The sequence below is a fragment of the Lycorma delicatula genome, chromosome 1 (genome assembly GCF_047948215.1).
Source record: "Lycorma delicatula isolate Av1 chromosome 1, ASM4794821v1, whole genome shotgun sequence".
NCBI classification, from domain to species: Eukaryota; Metazoa; Arthropoda; class Insecta; order Hemiptera; family Fulgoridae; genus Lycorma; species Lycorma delicatula.
The window spans coordinates 111,628,403-111,649,398 of NC_134455.1; the positions used below are offsets into that span (position 1 = coordinate 111,628,403).

Below are 20,996 nucleotides of genomic sequence, written 5' to 3' on the forward strand. Positions count from 1 at the left end.
TTCTTGGGATTTCAACAACCTGCGACAAGGCTATTTTTAAATGCTCTGTTTTGACTATTTTTAGATACTCTGTTTCAGACTATGCCCCTAGAGTTTTTATAGGGGAGAAAACTATTTCTTTTTTTGTTGATGTGGAAAAGGGATAATGACCACAGTAGCAGATGTCCCAAAAACTTAAAAATAAAAATAATGACAGTTACTGTAACTATAATTATAATTTATCCATGAAATGAACCAATAAAATGCCATATATTAACAGCATTTATACATGGGTTCATTATATTTTGTGATGTGTAGAATTAGGAAATTTTAACATTGTCTCTAATCTGCTAACCTCCCCATAATTAAAGTGTATTATATTTCATGTTGTCTTTTAATTAATTACTTTTCAGTTTTGACCTGTTTTGCTAATATTCACTATTAATTCCTCTTTATATCAGTGTATATAAACACTGATATAAACAATATAGCTAAAGCCTCAAACGACATTATTCCTAGTAATTCTTAAGGGATTTTACTAAATATTATTTTAAGTATTCTCCTTAAAACTCTTTTAGTTGTTGCAGAATATATTCTGGTGAAAGTATGTTCGTATACGGTAATTTATAATACTTTGAACTAATGCAAAATAAGTAACCCTTTTTATATATACTGGAAAACAAAAATTTTATAAATTTTTATGAGTGTTATTCTGAGGGTATTAGCCAAATAAGAAATATGTGTATTACATTTCATATCTGCAACTAAGTATATCCCTAAAAGTTTAATATGTTAATAGAAGGTTAGGTTAACACATTTACAGGACTGAGTTTCTTTTAAACAGTTGTAACTATGGTATTGTAATGATCTCTGAATGTGTATTTGTATTTTAGGGTTCTTAAATATCGTGGCTTTAGTTTTATTGTTATTAATTTTTATTGTGTTGCTGGTAAATCAAGATCTTTTGCATGTGACTTATTGCTGTATTTATATTCTTATGTACAGTAAACAATAAAGTATCATCAGCATATTGTAAAATATCACAATTAAGAACTACAACTGCAAAATCATTCACATATATATCAAAAAGTATTTATTATAGAATACTTCCTTGGACAAGACAAAGAATTTGAGGTATTAATCTACTAATGAAGTTCCTCAACTAGCATTATTCATTCTATCTGTAAAATAATGAACCAGTAAATTCAGTAATTTATCTCTTAATTCCCTTGGTTTTTTTATTTTTATTTATTGTTAGTATTTATTTTATGTTTTAAGTAATAAATTGTATTTATAACAAATATTTAAGTTTGTTAGTCTTTCAATACCCTTGTTGAACATGCAACAATATTATCTTTTCACACTACCAATAAATTGTGGCATAGTAGTTCATGTGACAGGCTAAAAGTTACTATTTTAAAAGGCAGCAGACTTATAGTGAATGCTTGAGGAGAAATGGGTTTTATACCAAATGCCCTTACTAACTTACAGTGGTGATTACAGAGGTCAAATGAAAGTGAAAAATTACCTAAAATGGACAGAGGAGATGTTAGTTCCTCCATACCTTTCCGATAATTCTGTGGTAATTTTTGACAGCACATCCTATTGTAATGCTGTTTTAAAAAAATCATCAATTTTCAATTCAAGAAAAAAAAAAGATAAAATGATTAAAGAAACATTCTTTTCCTCATTATTTTTCGATGCAGAAACTGCTGTTGTACGAATTGATTAAAACAAACTGGGAAAAGTTTACTTTCTATGTGTTTGACAAACTTTTACAAAAAACAAGGCCATGACCATTCTCTGACTACCTCCATTCCACCTGGATTTAAATCTCAATTGATTTAAACCTTGTTTCAATATAAAATCTCTATTGAGATGGTTTGGTCAGAAGTTAAAGGATACTTAGCATGTCGTAACATAACTTCTGATATCACAGATGTTCAAAGACTACATAAAAATTAAGTGGCATACATAACTGAAAAAAGTAGGTGTATTTTGATAAAGTTAAGGAAACAGAAGCTGAATATATGTGATAAGAACACATTAGTGAAATACTATGAAATCGTTTATTATTTCTTTTCGAGAAAATAGTGAAAGTAACAGTGATGATTGTGATTATGATTCTGATGACAGTAACCTTGGAAATTCAAATATTTCATGTGAAAGATATGGCAACCACTTTCTTTAATTGAAATAGTTTTATTTTGTTCTAACATATAAAAATAATTAGTTTCTGCTGTAATTTCTGATTCCATTATTTAGTGTATTTAATTGTAATTAAGTAGTGCTGGAACACCAGCACTTAATGAAGGTAATATATTTTGAATTGCATGTTATACCATTTTATGTGTAGGCCTACTATTGTATAATTTCCAGATTCACATAAACACTTCTGTAATTTTTGTCAAGATTACCATTTTGAAAAATCCATAACATATTTTTTCCCAGAAAATGGTCAGATATTAATTAAAACTTTTCCAGTGAGACTATTCAATTTGACAACACACACACACACATGTATTTATATTATATATATATATATATATATATATATATATATATATATAATTAAATCAGATTGTATAATAATGTTCAAAATTTACACATTGAGGTGATTAAAAAAATTTCAATAAATTGTGTTCTGCGATCCAGTACTAACACTACAATACACTTCATGAAAGCCCATTTGTTGTTATGTAATGAAGTAGATGTTATGCTAAAAGGATCGTGGAATGTTTTGAATTGTGGCTGTCTATGCGTGGCACCAAGCATACGATTCATTTTGCTGCCTGTACATGTTTTAAAAAGTAATTAATGATGATTTCCATTATCTTTTAATGTTATTTACTATTTATTCAGAAGTTTCTGGTTCTAAACTCTTAGTCTGGTTTGGTGTTTTTTTTTCATACTCTACAAAATTCATCTTTCATTATCACTTTAAAATATAGAGTAACTGTGATTGAATGTGTTTATTGTTTATTGCAATGTTAATAAATAAAATGCATTATGGATGTGTTTATAACAATCTAAATAAATAACAAAGTGGATTATATACAGGTGATTTCACATTGCACATCAAGCTCTAGGTCTTAAAACCTAAGTGGGATAGAGGTCTGAGATAGAGGACCTATTTTATTCAATTTTTTACATTAAAAACCATAAGGAAGCACCAAATTTACCACAAGAATTTTACTATGGTTCACTTTCTGTGAGGAAGCAGAAAGCAGGGCTAAATTTTTCATGAGATGAAACTTGCTGAAGAACTGTTTCCTGTCCTCTGTTTATATGAATTTTTTTTCTTATTTTTGACTATAGAATTATCTCCCAATAACTTGCCATGCATTTTGAAATCAATCTGTTTAAAAAGACACTAATTAAAATAGTTTGATTTATATAATGTCAAATTTATCGTTAAATAACTCCTAGAACTATATAATTTGCTCATTACTTTGAATATTGACCTTCCCCTTCCAATACTGACTCCAAATTGAAGATATTAGTTATTAAATTACCTTGTCTCTGATTTGAAATTACCTAGTATGAAGTTACACTATCATAATTATTTGTTTAACTATGTTGTTATTTTTTAATTAAATACATAATCTGTATGTATAGTGTAATTAACTTTAAATGTTGTGTGTTTTTTCGTAAGTGTGTTTTAACAGTAGTTAATCTAGTATTTTTATCCTACATTTTTATTGATCTCTTGAATGCTTAAAGCTGATGCACTGAAACTATATTGTAATAAGTTAAAATTTATAATATTAATTTTTTATTTTTGTGTATATATTGCTCTGAAAATATAGTTTTTTCATGACAATATTTTCGCAATTCATACAAAACTGTAGCATATTAATTCATGGTCTTGATATTTGTCAATTTATTTGCATAAAGATCTGAATATATAGTGCAGTCTTAATATATAGGTCTCAATATGTAGTGCAAGAAGGCCTTAGGTTTAATAAGGAATTATTTTTTTTGTGTTTTACTTGCTCAGATTTTAAAAATACTAACATAAAAAAAAATTAAAATTGAATTTAAAAAACTTTGATGAAGGTGTCACATACATTTAGGCAAGATACTGCTTAAAATGCTTTTAGCAATCCTTTATTAACTTCATTCTGTATGTTATAGTGAAAGGTTTTTAATTTTAACATCAGCAATTGCTGTTCTCAGTTTGCTTTTATGTCTAAACCTTGTCTCATGAAACCATGAAGCAGATATAAATATGAATTCAGCATGTTTGAGTCATTCTGTCATTCCCATGTGCAAGTACAATAATTGTGTGCATATAATAATTCACTGTAAGCTATCATTTATTTGGGACCATGGCATGTTGACGATAAGCAATTAAAAATTTTGTTGAGTCTTTGTTATTGATTTTTATTAACGATAACATAATTTTTTGTAATGCTTCACAGTTCAGTAGAAGAAAGTATTTCAGTATCATATTACCCTGTATGGTACAATGCAGTTTTATAGTTCACTTTTATAACAGTTTTATCCAGTGTTATTTTCATTTATTTTAATTTATCCTATGTTTTTGTGCCAATTGGGTTTTAACAGTGAGTGATTCTGTTGTGAACATAAACCGGGAAAACCTCTTAAGTAGCTCTGAAAAAAATAATCAGCAACGTACATGTAACCTTGCTTGAAAAGCATTTAGTGCAAAGGCATTAGTGAAAGAGCAATTTTTAATACGTAAAGAAACACAAAATTGATGCTAAACATGAAAAGATTTGAAAACATGTGAAAACGATTGTAAAGTTGGACAGTTTTACTAAAACTGCTATCAGAAAAAAAGTTCATTTGTTTTATATCAATAACGAGCATCCTAACTTGAATTAAATATTAAATGCTATGAATACCAATTCTGAGAAGTTTTCTAGAAGTACATTACATTGTGTTTTTTAAAATCAATGAATTCAGTTTCATATCTAGAAAATATAATTCTTTATTGATTGAACATGAAGATAATATTTCATGGTGTAGGGAATATTTAAGAGAAATTAATTTCATACAGAGGGTTACCCAATCTACATGAAATGCGGGTTAATGCAGGACATGTACAAATGTGTGGGTTGATAAATGTATGCAAAAGATGCATTTATGATGAAAGGTTTGTCAACTGGCGTGAAAACCCCGCCTAGAAAAGGTAAACCATTAATAGTAATGCATGTAGGAAGTGAAAATATTTTTTTTAAACAGTGGTTTGTGAATATTTGAATCCAGATCATTCGAAGAGTATCACAATGAAATGAATGGTGACAATTTTTATGCAGTGGTTTAAAAAAAATTGTTGTCAAAGGATCTGTCATAGTAATGGATAATGCACTGTACCATTGCCTGAAAACTGAAAAAATTCTAAACTCTAGTCGAAATTGCTGAATTGTTAAAATCAAAGAAAAATGTGAGCACCAAAGACAAGTTAAAAGTAAAACTTTTAAAAATAGTAAAATCAATTAAAAAAATATATATTCATTAACAAGTAGATGAAATCACAAAATCAGAAAAGAATGTGTGGTGTTGCATTTTCCTGGAGGATACAAGTCAAAGGATACTCTGGAAGTAATATCATTAAAGTAATTTAAAAAAAATTATTGATAGAAGGCTTTAATAGAGTATACGCAGATGCTTGGAAAAATTGTATTCAGCATGTAATTAAAGAAGGAAAAAACATGGGAAGCCAATTTTTGTGAAAATATTATTAAAGATATTGTGATAAAACATGGGAAACAATGACAATAATTCAAAAGACAATAGGTTGAAATAATTCACAGTATTTCTTCGGGTATGGAAGAAATACATTGTGGTAACAAATATTTTTTCTGTTTTATATTTGGTGAATTTTTAATGTAGTAATAATGTACTTTCTTAAAACTTTAATTTTTGAGATAAATATATAATTTTATATTTATGTATAACAAGTTATTTTTACTTAATTTTTATGTTACAAGTAAAAAGAAGTGTTTTTTCTCAGCTGAGAAAATTAAATTAGAATCATCATACTGTTGTTTTGGTTTGCTAAAAGGTTTTGTGAGACAAGGTTTAGAAATAAATTTTTTGCTCCACATATTTGATTGATTGGTAAATGCAGAACTGTTCATCAGTAATGTGTTGCTTCTATCCTGGGTAATAGAATCTCATTAGCAACTTTGGTCAATGCCCAATGCCTGTAGGGTTTCTTAAAGCATTGCTTTTTTTTAAGTTATTTGTATCATTTTTACAATCCCTCTAGGGTTAAAATCCTTCCTTTCTCTTTATCCTCACACTCCTTCTTTACTCTTAATACTTTTCTTCCCTATGGTTTTCTTATATTTTAGTTTGACACCTCCTGGATATATGCTAAGTGATCAATGCTACATACTTGTTTAAATTACTGCATTCTTGATTTGGTGATTTATTGACAGCAACTGCACCTTTAAAAATTGTTTGGAAACTGTAACTTTCATTTCAACATTTTACTCTCCAGTAGCTATGTTTAAGGTTCAACTTAGAGATGAAATACTTGTTAAATTCTGCCTCCTGTTCTTCCATAACACATCTGCATCAACATATCAGCAGTTTTTCATAACACATCTCTTATAATAATAATTTTTAATGATAAAATACAAATACTTAAATAAAAAAGTATAGATAACTTATAGTTAATAAAATCTGCAGCCAGTTTGATTTAGCTTTATTTGGACAATTTTTGTATATATAAGTAACAAAGATTTCTTTCATTTGTTTAAAGGAAAAATTACTTTATTAAATTGTATAAGTCACAATAGTTTTTATTTTGTGCAAGTATTTTTCTTCTTTTTTTTTTAATGTTTCAGTTTATTTTTAAAATTTTTGCCATAATATTTCTATTGTTATTTTTACTGTATTATTATTTTTTTAGCTCTAAAACATGCATAAATATAATTTCCATTAAGTTCAAGCTTCTTTTGATGTAGCACTTCCTGCATCATATTACCTTCATACAACTTTTAAAAAAATTGATATAATCAATCCTATCCACACAAGTTATCACAAAAAATTTTGTAGTCGCAGGAAAAATCATTGCCCTGAAATAAAAAGACCAAAATACATAAACACTGTGTTACATACATCCCATACGCACTAGTAATTCTGTGCTTAATGGAATCACTCATTATGTACTGAATTCATTTTATAATGTACTCTAAAAAAAAAGTGAAAGTTTATTGAAATGTTGATCACAATTTATTTAAAAGATTTAGCCAGTCAAATTCCTAATCATGAAGTATCCCAAATTCTAACTTTATTAATTAATACTTAAAAAAAAGAAAAGGACCAAATAGATAGAATAAAATAATCTTAAATCTAAGCACAAACTCATCTATCGTTCCTTATCTGAGCATTCCTCATCTACATTGTTTGAAATTATCATAAGCACCTGTGTTCGGGAAGACCAGATAACAATGACTAATGATTTTTATTGAGTTACTACACTTAATTCCCACGTTTTTTATAAGTTGCATAATTATGCAACTTATGTTTTGCATGTTATGTTTTAAATAAGTTGCATAATTCAAAACAATAATTACAGTACTATTTAATTAGTATTACAAAGAGCATCTGCCAAGTAGGACTTGATGAATGAAAGGTAACAATTGGTGGATTTCCCCATCCTGAGGTCAGTAGTCATATCTGGCTGATAACAGATTAGTTGATCCAGGTTGAATGACAACTAATTACAAGAGAGAGTTGAAGAGTGTAGTGGAGATGGGAGCACTGGTAGTATTTGCAGTGGCTTTATGAAATCATAAGTAGATCCACAGCACAGTAGTTGAAGTTAGAAAAGGTGCTACGTATCTAGCTGAAGAAGAAGCTTTGAGTAGTGCCCATACTGCTGAAGTAAGAGTGAACAGTAGAAAAGGATTTATCTAGATGGGAGGAAAGATTACATGCTTGGCCTCTCAGCAGCAGTAGCTTGACAACAGATATTTCCTTTCCATCCCTCATTTTCCATCTGCCTTTCAAATATAAATAGAATTTAAATTAATTCTATAAAAATCTTCTACAAATAATTTTTTCAACTAATTCTGGAATTCTGGAAGTAATAATTCTATAAGAAGAATGTTTATTGAAAAAAAAAAATTATTTCCTGTTTAATAAAATAGAAAAATTAAATGGATCTACATGCCAGTATACTAGAAGTTTTTTGTATAAAAAGTATGTTCTTTAAACAAAGAAACTCCTGACTCATAGTGTGATGTGTTACTAAACTCAAACTAATAAAATAGAAAATTCTTAAATATCAGTACACATCTTTTCTTTATAGTTAATTTAAAACTTTTAGTATAACAATTTTTTTTTTTTATGTAACATTACACCAGATTATACACCAGTCGTAGAACTCATACTATCCACTTTTGTAGATAAAAATTGAATTAAAAGATTAGATTTTTAGATAATTTTGAATATATTTTTTTCTATTTTATCTAGTTTTGAAATCTAATTATCTATTTTTGTAAGTTTTAATGTAAGAAAATTTCTAAAATTCTCATAGTTTATATTAAAAAAAAATGTTCACTTTTTACTTACAGAAAACCAATATACTATCAATTTCTACTAAAGATGCTATAAAGAATATAAATTAGATTCCTTCCCATATATAAAATGAAATAAAATTTTCTTAAATTCTCTTCTCCTTCATGCTTAAGAATTAATGGACAACCTTAATGCCCTGGTAAACAATGAGCATATTCTCCTAAACTAAAACTAATGTCTGTGCATTAATCTAACTAAATTTACAACAACAAAAAAATTAGAATTAATACGATTTTAAATTTATCAAGATAAAGAAAGTTTTACCTTACTACCTGTTAGTTTTAGTTTTGGATGCCTGTTAGGGCAACAACTTTGGTTTTTAGGGCTCAATTATGTCACTGCCATAGATCTGATTCGTCTAAGACTGCATAAGATCAACTGAAAAATCTGTAATTTATTTTATAATCTGTTATAAGGGGGTGGTGTATTATTTCAGAATAAATATAAGTAGTAAAATATTTGTATTAGTTTTTTCTTGTGCTTTTCATGATTTATTGCTTGTATTAATTTTAAATTTTAAGATTATGCGATTAGGTTTGGAAAGATAAGAGTTATTTTAATTTATTACAGGATTGTAGCAGATGGAAAATCAATTACTCCATTAAGTCAAGTGGAGCTATTATCTCCAGTTATTGGTCCAGATAAAGTGGTGTGCGTTGGTCTTAATTATACAGGACATTGTGAAGAGCAAAATCTATCTAAACCCCAGGAGCCTTGTATTTTTAATAAGTTTCCTTGTGTTATAGTTGGTCCGTATTGTGATGTCATTCATCCTTCAAATACCAAGGTTAGTGATATCTGTATTGTATTTAAGTTATTATGTCAGTTTATTTTTATCAAAGTGATCAAACTATTTATTTGTTTTGAATGATTGTCCTTAATTTTTTCCATATACTTGAATAATACCAGGTTAAATTTAATACAGTGTTTGGTAAGATGTAATAAGAATTTTGAATTTAATGTTTTTGTTTTTTTGAAGTATCATTTATTTGTTCTGCTGGTATTATGTTATTTAAAATAGTAATTTATTACAGTTGTTTGTTTAAAAAATTCTGATAACTTACCATTAGAATTGCTATGCTGTTTAGAAGATGTAATACTGAATAAACTTCATAAATAAGTTTGACATAAAAGTGCAAGCATTAGACTTACCTGAACTGCTATGTTGAGCCTTAGAGAAATGTGAGGTGAATTATAATCATCTTGCAGAAAGATGAAATTGCCAGCAGTTTTAATTGAAATTTTTTTTTTTTCAGTTGCAAACTGATTTCCATTTTATAATTGATTTATGAATTTACTATAATTGTATTATTAAAATACATTGTTGCACAAGAATATTCTACCTTCACTGAGAACCAAAATAGAATTTTTTTAAAAATTGACAGTTATATTGAAACTGACAGATAAAAAAATGTTTGAGTATACTAAATATTAACTTCTTTTATAATTAACAAAATTACACACTGTTGAAATAGCTTTAACAATAAATTGGATATTTTTTTACATGTGATGTTATTCTTACAGGTTTTTTTATAAAGTAAATTGAAATTATCAAGCAGAAAAATAACAAGGTTAATATGGCATAAAACTCATTTTTTCCATCATATAGTTAGTAAAATTTAACTCTTCAATGATCAGGTTTTTCTTTCGTGATAATTACTATCAGATTAGTTTATAACTGAACAGAACATAGAATGAAAGCTTTATTAAATTACATATTGGAATTTCCTAAGAGGATGAGTTTAATAGAAGCCATCTTTGATACTTGGATTAAAGTTAAAAAGGCACGATGAAGGATAAGTTTACTAATTGTAGATCTAACATCTACCGCTTTTATATTCTCAGTATAGTACAGAATAGAACAAAACATTTAATATTTTAAGGAATGTTGTATTGAAATCTAAACAATTAACATTTTTACAGTTTTTTTAAAAAGTAAAAAGTTTTAATAAGATCTAATTAAGAAATAAATAATAAAAGGTGAGTTCTGCAAAATGGGAGAATGTTGGAAAGAAGAGTGGATAAGTTAATAAGAATTAAGAAATGGGAACATAATTAGTTAGGTTTTGCAGAATTTTTAATTTAGTTAGTAAAATTACAAATGATTGCACTAGTCAACAAAAAAAAATTTCTTGTATATTTGGAATTGTATTTGGTAATTTTAACTAATTTTGGGTGCTGAATTCAAAACTTATCAGAATTTGTGAAATACTTCAAGTTTGTTTTAGATGCATACGATTTAGACGTACAATTTATTTACCTATAAATGCAAAATCACTGTAAAATATATAATATTTTTAAAAAAATATTATTTATGTATATTAATTTAAATTTAAATTTGGCCAAGTCAACTAAGTTTTTATTTATTCAAACACAGATAAATTGAAATACAAGGGTAAGTCAAAAAGTAAAGGGAAATTTTGATGTCTAGCCCTATCACATGTATGGAAGCAATGATTGCTCTGTTATAACTCATAACCTCTATTAGCTGTTCATTGAAAGTATTGTTTCATTGTTAGCTATTTGTGATTGTGTTTAAAATGAGTGCTCCTTTGTCTGATTGTACCAAGGAAGAAATGTGAGCAATTTCCTCAGTTCAGAAGGGGTAAAACCAGCAGAAATTTTCGTTGAATGCAACAGCATGCTGGAGAGAGTGTTTGAGTGGAGGCAAGATTTATGAATGGATTGATTGCTTTAAAAAAGGTAGAATTTCTCTCTGTGATGAACAGCAGCAAAGTAGGCCTTCTACTTCAAAGACTAATGAAAAAATTGAAGCAATTAAACAAATGATTCTTTGTAATCGACGAATTACAGTTGATGATATTGCAACTATATCATTACTGATGATATATAGTAATTCTAGCTGAGAGTAGAAAGGATTTAGAAGAAACAATGAATGGCATGGATGAAGTCCTATGCAAGAACTACCGCATAAAAATAAACAGGAAAAAAATGAAAGTAATGAAATAACAAAGATGGACCACTGAATGTGAAAATAGGAAGAGAAAATATTATGGAGGTAGAAGAATTTTGTTATTTGGGAAGTAGAATTACTAAAGATGGACAAAGCAGGAACGATATAAAATGCCGAATAGCACAGGCGAAACGAGCCTTCAGTCAGAAATATAATTTGTTTACATCAAAAATTAATTTAAATGTCAGGAAAAGATTTTTGAAAATATATGTTTGGAGTGTCAATTTATATGGAAGTAAAACTTGGATGATCGGAGTATCTGAGAAGAAAAGATTAGAAGCTTTTGAAATGTGGTGCTATAGGAGAATGTTAAAAATCAGATGGGTGGATAAAATGACAAATGAAGAGGTGTTGCAGCAAATAGATGAAGAAAGAAGCATTTGGAAAAATATAGCTAAAAAAGAGACAGACTTATAGGCCACATACTAAGGCATCCTGGAATAGTTGCTTTAATATTGGAGGGACAGGTAGAAGGAAAAAATTGTGTAGGCAGGCTACATTTGGAATATGTGAAACAAATTGTTAGGGATGTAGGATGTAGGGGATATACCGAAATGAAACGACTAGCGCTAGATAGGGAATCTTGGAGAGCTGAATCAAATCATTCAAATGACTGAAGACAAAAAAAAGACATTGCAAGTGAGTTGAATATAAGCCATACCAAGCATTTTCAATCATTCATGATTCTTTAAACTTTGAAAAAGTATTTGCTTGGGTTCCAGTTCAATTGACTAGCATTCACAAAGAGAATTGTTTGAAAATTACCCAGAAGCTTTTGAAACATTATAAAGAAGAAGGAGACTCATTTCTTAAGTGAATAATAACCGTTGATGTGGCATCACTTTGAACCCGAGAGTATGTGACAAAGTTTAGTGTGGAAACATTCTTCATTTCCCACAGAAAAACAATTCAAATCTCAAATGTCTGCAGGAAAGGTGATGACGATATTCTGAGATATGGAAGGTACTTCATACCTTAGGTCAGTCAGTAAACAGTGACAACTACTGTGAGCTATTGCATTTACTTAAGCAAAAAATCAAAACCAGAAGATGTGGTAAACTTTCTAAAGGCGTGATTTTGCTTCAGGATAATGCTCAACCTCATATGGCCAAAATAAAAAAAAAAACTGTCCTTTTTCTTTAAGATGTCGGTTTTGAGCTGCTGGACCACACTCCATACAGTCTGGACCTGGCTCCAAGCGATTTTCATCTTTTTGGCCCATTGAAAGAAGAGTTGCAAGGGAATCATTATCGATCTGATGAAGAGGTCATAGAAGCAGTGAAAAATTTTCTGCATACCAGACCGAAAACTTTCTTCCAGGAAGGAATTCAAAAACGTGTTAAAAGATGGACTAAGTGCATAGAAGTAGTAGGGGATTATGTTGAAAAATAATGCATATATCATTTATGTAAGTACAAATAAATATATTAATTTTTTGAATTCACTTTACTTTTGGACTTGCCCTTGTACATTAATATAATTTTAAAATAACAGTTTTTAAAAGTCTAAATCATTGGAATTGTTTTACCTTTAATTTTTAAAATATGTTAACAAACTTTTTTTGCTTTTATGATGTTAGGTCAGTTTCTGTAATCAAAAACCAACAGTCATTTCAGGATTCCATCTTCCTTTGTACCAATGCTCCATGATCGGAATATCCTGATGGAAATGTTCTCCTTGCTTATCGCTGACAGAGCCCAAATTTTTAGGAAAAAAAGGCTAGGTGGGATTGCATTTGTAGTTTTCTAACAGCTTGTTAACAAAAAAAAAAAAAAAATAGTTTTCATCTTTTCTATTGCCTAAAAATCCACAACGTCTCTGAAGAACTTCCATGCAGGTAGTTCACATTTGCTAAGTTTATAGTCAAAAGTTGAGTCCTTAGCAGTTTATTGATTTGTGGACTAATAAATATACTCTCCTTGAGCTTAATATCACTCAGTTTAGGAAAACTTATTTTTAAATGAGTAAATCCTGGTCCATCTTTGTCTAGTGCCCTTAAAAAATTTTTCATACGTTTGAGTTTTATTTGAAGTGGTGGCAGTGTGATTTTACCATTCAATTATTGATAAATGCTGTACATTTTTTTCACCAGCCACAAAGTTCTGCTGCAATGACCAGTTCTTTACTTGGTAATGATTTTTTGTATAATGACTAAAAGACAAAGAAAACAACAATATTTTGTAAACCCACCTTCTAAACCAAGAAGTAACGCAACAACTTCCAGATCACTGAAAACTTGCCACATGTGTTCTTTGTATTTTATTATTGCATCTTATATTGATGCCATAGTTTCATACGTTTCTTTCATGTTGACTGCACGAGCTAATGGAATGGATGACTGTTTGTTAGCATTATGGAATACAACTACTTTCATGCTAACTTTAGAAGAGTCTTTTAACTTTAGAAGAGTATCTTTTAATTGTAAAAGATACCATTCTTCAGAAATATTTAGAATTTCAAACTTTCATCAGGTCAATATCAGTATAAACGCACAATGAATTTTTCATAGTAAAATAAGTTCAAAGAGTTTTATTTTGTGTTCTAAATGTAATAATTTTTGTTTTTTCCACCAAAAAATTCCACTGTTGCAGTCTAGATCCCAGAAGTTCAATTTGCTGCTTTGATAACTAAATCATTAAGTTCATGTTGTTGAATTAAATGAGGAGATTTCTCATCAAATACAGGAAGAAATTCTAGAACATCTTCTACATCATATTCTTATTTCCAGATTCTCCTTCTAGCAATGTCAGATTTGATGGTGGTACAGGTAATTCCTCTCCGTGTGGTTCTGGCTTTAGATCTGAGGATATGTCTGCATATTTTATGAACTGTATATTTTTGAATGAAAGTCCAAATATATTTGTTATATGAAAGTAGCAGTCGATAAAGGGGCTCTTAGGTTCACAACAAACCATCGGTATAACAAATGAAATAGCTTGTCGTTTCCCCTTCAACCATTCAGTTAGAGTTACTGAGCATGATAAGCAGATAACATGAGACACTCAGATTTTATCTTGATCCCCAAGTGCACAATCAAAATAAAATTTATAAGCTGTTTTTATCAATTCAGAATGGTCTTTCTTTGAGATTTAGGTATAATTTTACCAGATACAACAAAAACCATGTGGATGATGTGAACATCCACAAACTTTTGCACAAGCCATGTTGTAGCAAATAAAAATGAGAAAAATTCATTTTTGTATTATAAAGAATAGATGAAAATACAAAACACTAAAACTCTGTGAAACAACACACAGTATAGACAAGTGAAGCTAGACTGAGTAAGATTTTAAGCTCTGTAGTAGGCAATAGCTGATGTGTATATGATGTCATCATACAGACATGTTTGTACATGGTGTCTACTTCTCATTATACAGTGTGTGTATATTTATATATTTTTTCTCTGTTAAGCATATTGTTTAAAAGTAAAAATACATAAACTATTCTTGATTGTAACCATTAGTAGATCAAAGTGAATTTATTATAAAACAATTTTACAAATTAACGATTTACGTAAAACATTTACATGGTAATACAATTTCAATAGCATATTTGAAATCAGGACCCAAATTAAAGTGAGAAAAGTTGTCTTGTAACGTGTTATATACAAATTTTGTATTGACTAGTGATATTAAAATTAGTAAGAAAGACACAAGTTTTTGAGAAAAAAAAAGAAGATTTTTCATGGAAAATACAAGTCTGCTAATTTTAAAAATGGACCTAGGAATTGGAAAGAAATTCTTAAAATTGTTTGTGTGGAGTGTAGCACTTAATGATAGGGAAACGTGATTATAAAGGAAGCAATGAAGGTTTTTTAATATGTTATAGGAGGATGTAATAAAGAATAAAATAAATAGGGTTTAAAACAAATTGAACTAGAAAGAATCTCGTGTTATCATTTTATGAACGAAGAGCTAGGTTTAGACATCATGGTATGGTTAATTTGGTAATCTGAGTTATGTTGTTTGTAAAACTGTAATAGAACGCTGATTAGAATATATGAATTAGGTGATTCAGGATATTGGAATAGATATCTCATAATTAAAAGGATTAACACATTAAAGGAATGGAAAATACCATTAAATCAAGTAAATAACTAAAGAAAAAATACATTGATTTTTTTTAAACCATTATATTTAAAAATTAAAAAAGGAAAATACAGTTTTATTTTTATTGAAAGTAAATTATACTAAAAAAATTACATAAAATTTGATTTCATTTTCAATATTTTTATCGAAAATCATTATTTTTCATGTTCAAAATAACTTCTCAATTAATAAATTCCCTAGATTTATAGCCTTACAGTATTTACATATCTGTTGAGGAAGATCAGTTTGAATATTCATTATGATGATAACCTCTCACTGTTCTACTGTTCCGTCACTTAAATTATTTTTTTTATTTTAAAGTCTATTAAGTTATCTCCAGTATGCATTTTTGAACTCCAATGCATTAAAAGTAACATCAGCTTGTATTAATTTTATCAGTGTAATTAAAACTGTTAATTATATATTATTCAAATGACATCTTATCAGTAAATTCATTTTGTAAAATCTATTTCTATATTCAAATTATATCTAAGTGACAGCAATAACAATTTTTTAACATAATTTTTAAAAAAATGTGGTTAACCCAAAAATTATAGCCATATATTACAAGAATATAATTTTAATATTTTATAGGTTTTGTACATAAATATTTTGGATTTTGTTTATGTATAGAAGAGAATCAAGTACACTATGAATTTGATAATAAAATCTTTATTTATGGCTACTGCATGTTTTATAAGTATTAACTAATTATTTTAGTTTGACAGTGATCAAACCAACTTAACAACCAATTCAAGAGTATAGTATATGTTTATGATATGGTATATTGGGATAGTTGAAGACTACAACTTTTGAGAGAGTTGAAGTTGTTTTATCTTTTTTCTCTTTTCTACCAAGCCTAAATTTAGAAGTGGTTAAAGTTTTACTAATTATTTTTATTAGGAAAATATTATTTCAATATTACATTTAGGGAAGAAAATGGTTTATTTTAAAACTACTAGCACTGCTGAAATGGTAACAGGTGACAGAAAATTTGTAAAATCATTTGAAGGTACAGATAAGTCATCATTTTATCATAGTTTACATATTCTTTACAATTGTTTTATCAAAGTTATGGAGTTAAAAATTGCACATGACAATAATGGGACCAGAAAATGAAGGCATAACCTTAACTGAATATTTTTATTTGAAATATAATTTATATTGTGCTTAAAGTAATTGTGCTGATATTAATACCAGTTATAATATTTAATGATTTTTTTTTTACTGATAAATTAATTTACTACAGAAGCTTACAAAGAAACTTGTACATGGAATTTGGAAATAGAAATTTGTAGGATATGAAAAATGTCATGTCTATTCGTGATTTGATCCCAGGACATCTGAATGAAAGACCAAGATGCTACCACTTCGCCATGGAAATTGACAGATAAATATTTTCCTTATTAGAAACACAAGTTTTTTTTTTTTTTTTTTATTTTTTTTTTTTATTTTAATAACATTAATTTAAAAAAAAGTAATAAATTAAAGAATGCTTTTATAAAAAATATTTAAAAAATACTTTTTTTTAGCCATTAAAATAATGTTGTTCTTATGTGACTAAAAATAAAAACTTGTGGGGTGTTGTGTTATTACCAATCCTGACCCCTATAGTGGAAGACATGTGTCTTGTGACAATCCTGTTACGACACCACCCCCTTTGTTCATAGCTCTTTGTTCTGTCCTTCTCTGACAGAAGGTCGTCTTACAGACCGTCTAAATGTATCATATCACAGACATCAGTTTGGCTACCATTTGGCAGTAATATTCATTATTAACAATAATGAAAAGGATTTATATGTTTCAATATCTTGGTGTGTTCACATTTTTTTGTGTAAGAATAATGATACCTTCAATTCATTGATAGTGCGTAATGACTTGGATTACACAAGTTTTAGAAAGGCCCAAATAATGAGTTGAATAATTCATTTAATTTCCAGAAGTATTTTTAAGCTTTTAATTCGAGTAAAATTTTTGTTGTGGTTATCAGTGCATATTTAAAAAAGTATGATTTAGAAATGTATCTCAGCTCTTTATGAATATTGACCAAGTTATTATAATTCTATGGCCATCAAGTTAGTTTTTATGTTAATGGTCTTATACAGTAGTAGTTTCGATAATTTAAAAAGAAAAATCGTTACCTGACAGCTGTGAAAGAAAACCTACTAAGACTGTTATATAAATGCTACATATTATGCCAATATTGAAAAAAATACAAAACAAACCTGGAATAACCAAAAAAAAGTGAAGATCCCCAGTGATCTTCACTTACAAAATTATAAGTATTAATTTTTATTAGAGCCTTTACTAAATGATATTTTTTGTAATCTTATCGTTACTTCATTGTCTGTGGCACTATAACACTGTGAACATAAGTTTCTTATGTAACTTACACTTTGTTGACATAAGTTTTACAATTTTTTGTGCTACATCCCGCCCTTTCTTGGCAACCTCTGCATAACAACCAGTACACTTTTGTCATATTTTTCTGTTACTTTTGTCTTTTTCTGTAACAGTAGTAAGTGTGTGCTTTTCATTAGCTTGTCGCTGTTGAATTTGTACTGGTTGAGAATTTCTATTTCTCTCCATACCCAATATTTGCAATACCAGTTCTTCTCAAAATGTAATAATTTGAATTTTCTTGGAGAGAAAGTGGTTGTAAATAAGCCACATGTTTACAACAAAGGTATTTGCTTTTCTGAGAGGGATAAAATAACTTATCATCTGATTCGAGCGATCAATACTTTGCTTAGCTTTGTTATAGTCAGTAATAGCTAAGATCTTTTGTACAGCATTTCCAGTTCTATTATGTTGTCCCGTTAATCTTCTGTAGGTCATGTTTAGTTGAAAGGAACATAGATCTCTTTTGTCCTTTCATTTTGCTACTACAATTCCATTAGAGTTCTGCTTGCCAACTATTTCTCCTCTTTTAATTTTGCTTCAATTACTTCTTTTGGTAAATGTTTTTGATTTCAATGTAATGCGCCTAATAAATGTGTATGTTTCTGCAACAATGATTTTTGCTAATGGTATTGATGTGTAATAGTTATAAACTATTATAACTCTGGGAAGGAATTATATGCTGATTTTACGGTTCGTGGATAAAATAGCATGAATTAAAATCCAGACCCTCTCAAATAAAAGTAAATATTATTAAAGATAACGCAAACACTTCACTAGAAATGACCACTATAACACTCACATGAACGCAGTGTATATAAAACATGCACAAAGTAGTTTCAAGAACAGTCATTACACAGCATCGACATGCATGTGCTATTATTAGCATTACGAGAGAGCCACAAAGCAGATTCAAAGTGTTTCAAACAGGCCGTGCATTTCTATAACTCATTCGAAAATTATGTGAACTGAGGAACCACCGTAGATCCTCACAGCCTCTCAAAAAATTTTTTTGAGGAACACTCGTGTTCTTCATGGCAGCCAACATGTTAAATTTTCTTACTGATGATTGCTTTGATCATTTAACAATCTTCTAATCATGATTTATTTATTTTTTTCTTTCCATTAGTTACATTCACATTTGTTGAACTACAAGGTGTGTTTTTTAAGTAAGGGCTATTTTTAATTTGCTGCCATTAGATGTGGTGGAAATTGATGGCACTAGGGTAGGATGTTTATATCAACAATCATCTGTTTGCAACAATAGGTTAATGATATTCGCGTTAGTTGCTATATATAGCCTGGCTGAAATGAGTGGTACAATAAATAATCCTGTGAGTTGCAAAGTGCAATCAGTAATTTGTTATCTGTTGACGAAAAACAAATCTGCTGCTGATATTCATAGAGAAATTGTCGATATTTACAGACCGAGTGTTATGTGTGAAGGTAAAATTTGCCAATGGTGTCATTTGTTTTGTGGAGTAAGAACAAATGTTCACGACGAAGAATGTAGTGGTCGCTCGACTTCATCACAGATGAATTGACTGAAAATGTGAATATAAAAATCCATGAAAACAGAAGTTTCACTGTTTCTCAATTATCAATTGAATTTCCTTTTGTTTTGCGATCAGTAATTTGTAACATTGTAACTGAAAAACTGGATTGTAGAAAGTTGTGTTTCAGATGGCTACCAAAAATGTTGATAGAAACACAAAGAAAAACGTCTTGTTGCAGCTCAAACATTTTTGAGACGCTACGAAAATGAAAGTGATGATTTGTGGAAACACGTGACTGGTGATAAAACGTGGATGTCTTATTCAAATGTTGAGACAAAGCAGCAATCATTACAATGGTGGCATTCATTATCCTTGAAGCCCATAAAGTTTAAGCAAGAAAGTTCTATGAAAAAGCTTATGGTTTTTTGGTATGCCAAAGAGATATTGCTGATTGAATTTCTTGAACGTGGAAAGACTGTTAATGCCAATATGTACTGTGAAATGCTTACAAAATTTAAATGTTCAATTCTAATAAAAAGGCGCGGGAAGCTAACCAACGAGATTTTGTTTCTCCATGATAATATAAAATCTCACATGGTAAAACAAATCCACTGAACAATTCTGATGATTTCTTTTGGAAATTTTGAACATCCATCTTACAAGTCCAGATCTTGCACCTTTTTCTCCATTTAAAACAATGGCTTGCATCGTAGAAGTTTGAAGATGGTGAGGAATCCAAAACATTGGCTTAAATCACAAGCAGGAGAATTCTTCAGTAACCGAATAATGAAGCCAATTAAGCCGAATAATGAAGCTGGTAAGCAGATATCAAAAATATATTGCAATGAATGGTGAATATGTAGAAAAATAGTATGTATATATATATATATATATATATAAATTTATTTTGTTATAATAACGTTTTTTTCTATTTCGCTTATTTCAATTTTTATATCAAAACATCTCTTACTTAAAAAACAGCCTTATATTAAAGTCAGTTGTAATGATAAGTGCTTCATGCTTTTATTTTTTAAAATTACCTAAGACTAACATTATTTTGATGGCATGAGTAAATTTGTATTTTTTACTCTTATTCCTTTTTAAAAAGTTTTCTTTAAACATTTTTTTATATTGGATTCTTCATTTCTAGTTTTTTAATTTTACTAAATATTTAAAAAAAATATAAGCAAGCACAAATGTTAGGTATGATCTCAAAAATATGATTGTGTAAGAATATTATTCTATGACATTTTCTTTACTATGTAGTAAATATATATGTATTTCTAATTTAATAATTGTAATCACGTAATTGATTGTTATTTATTAATAATTAATTAATATCAATAATGACACATTATTGCATTTTTACTGGGAATAAATTTGTATAAAATTATTTGTTAGTTGAATTAAGAGAAGTATGTAAAAAAATTGATTGCAAGATTTGAGCTGAAAGCATAGATAGTAGGAGTTAATTAAAAGTATTTAGAAATCTGGATT

At 28.6% G+C, this 20,996-nt stretch overlaps 1 protein-coding gene across 1 annotated transcript in view; it reads left to right on the forward strand.

The window, feature by feature from the left end:
• Positions 1-20,996, forward strand: part of LOC142321253 (oxaloacetate tautomerase Fahd2a, mitochondrial) — an 83,114-nt gene that overhangs the window by 48,319 nt on the left and 13,799 nt on the right. The window contains exon 2 of the mRNA XM_075359253.1: positions 9,112-9,328. Coding sequence (XP_075215368.1) covers positions 9,112-9,328 — 217 coding nt within the window. The remainder of the gene's footprint in view (positions 1-9,111; positions 9,329-20,996) is intronic.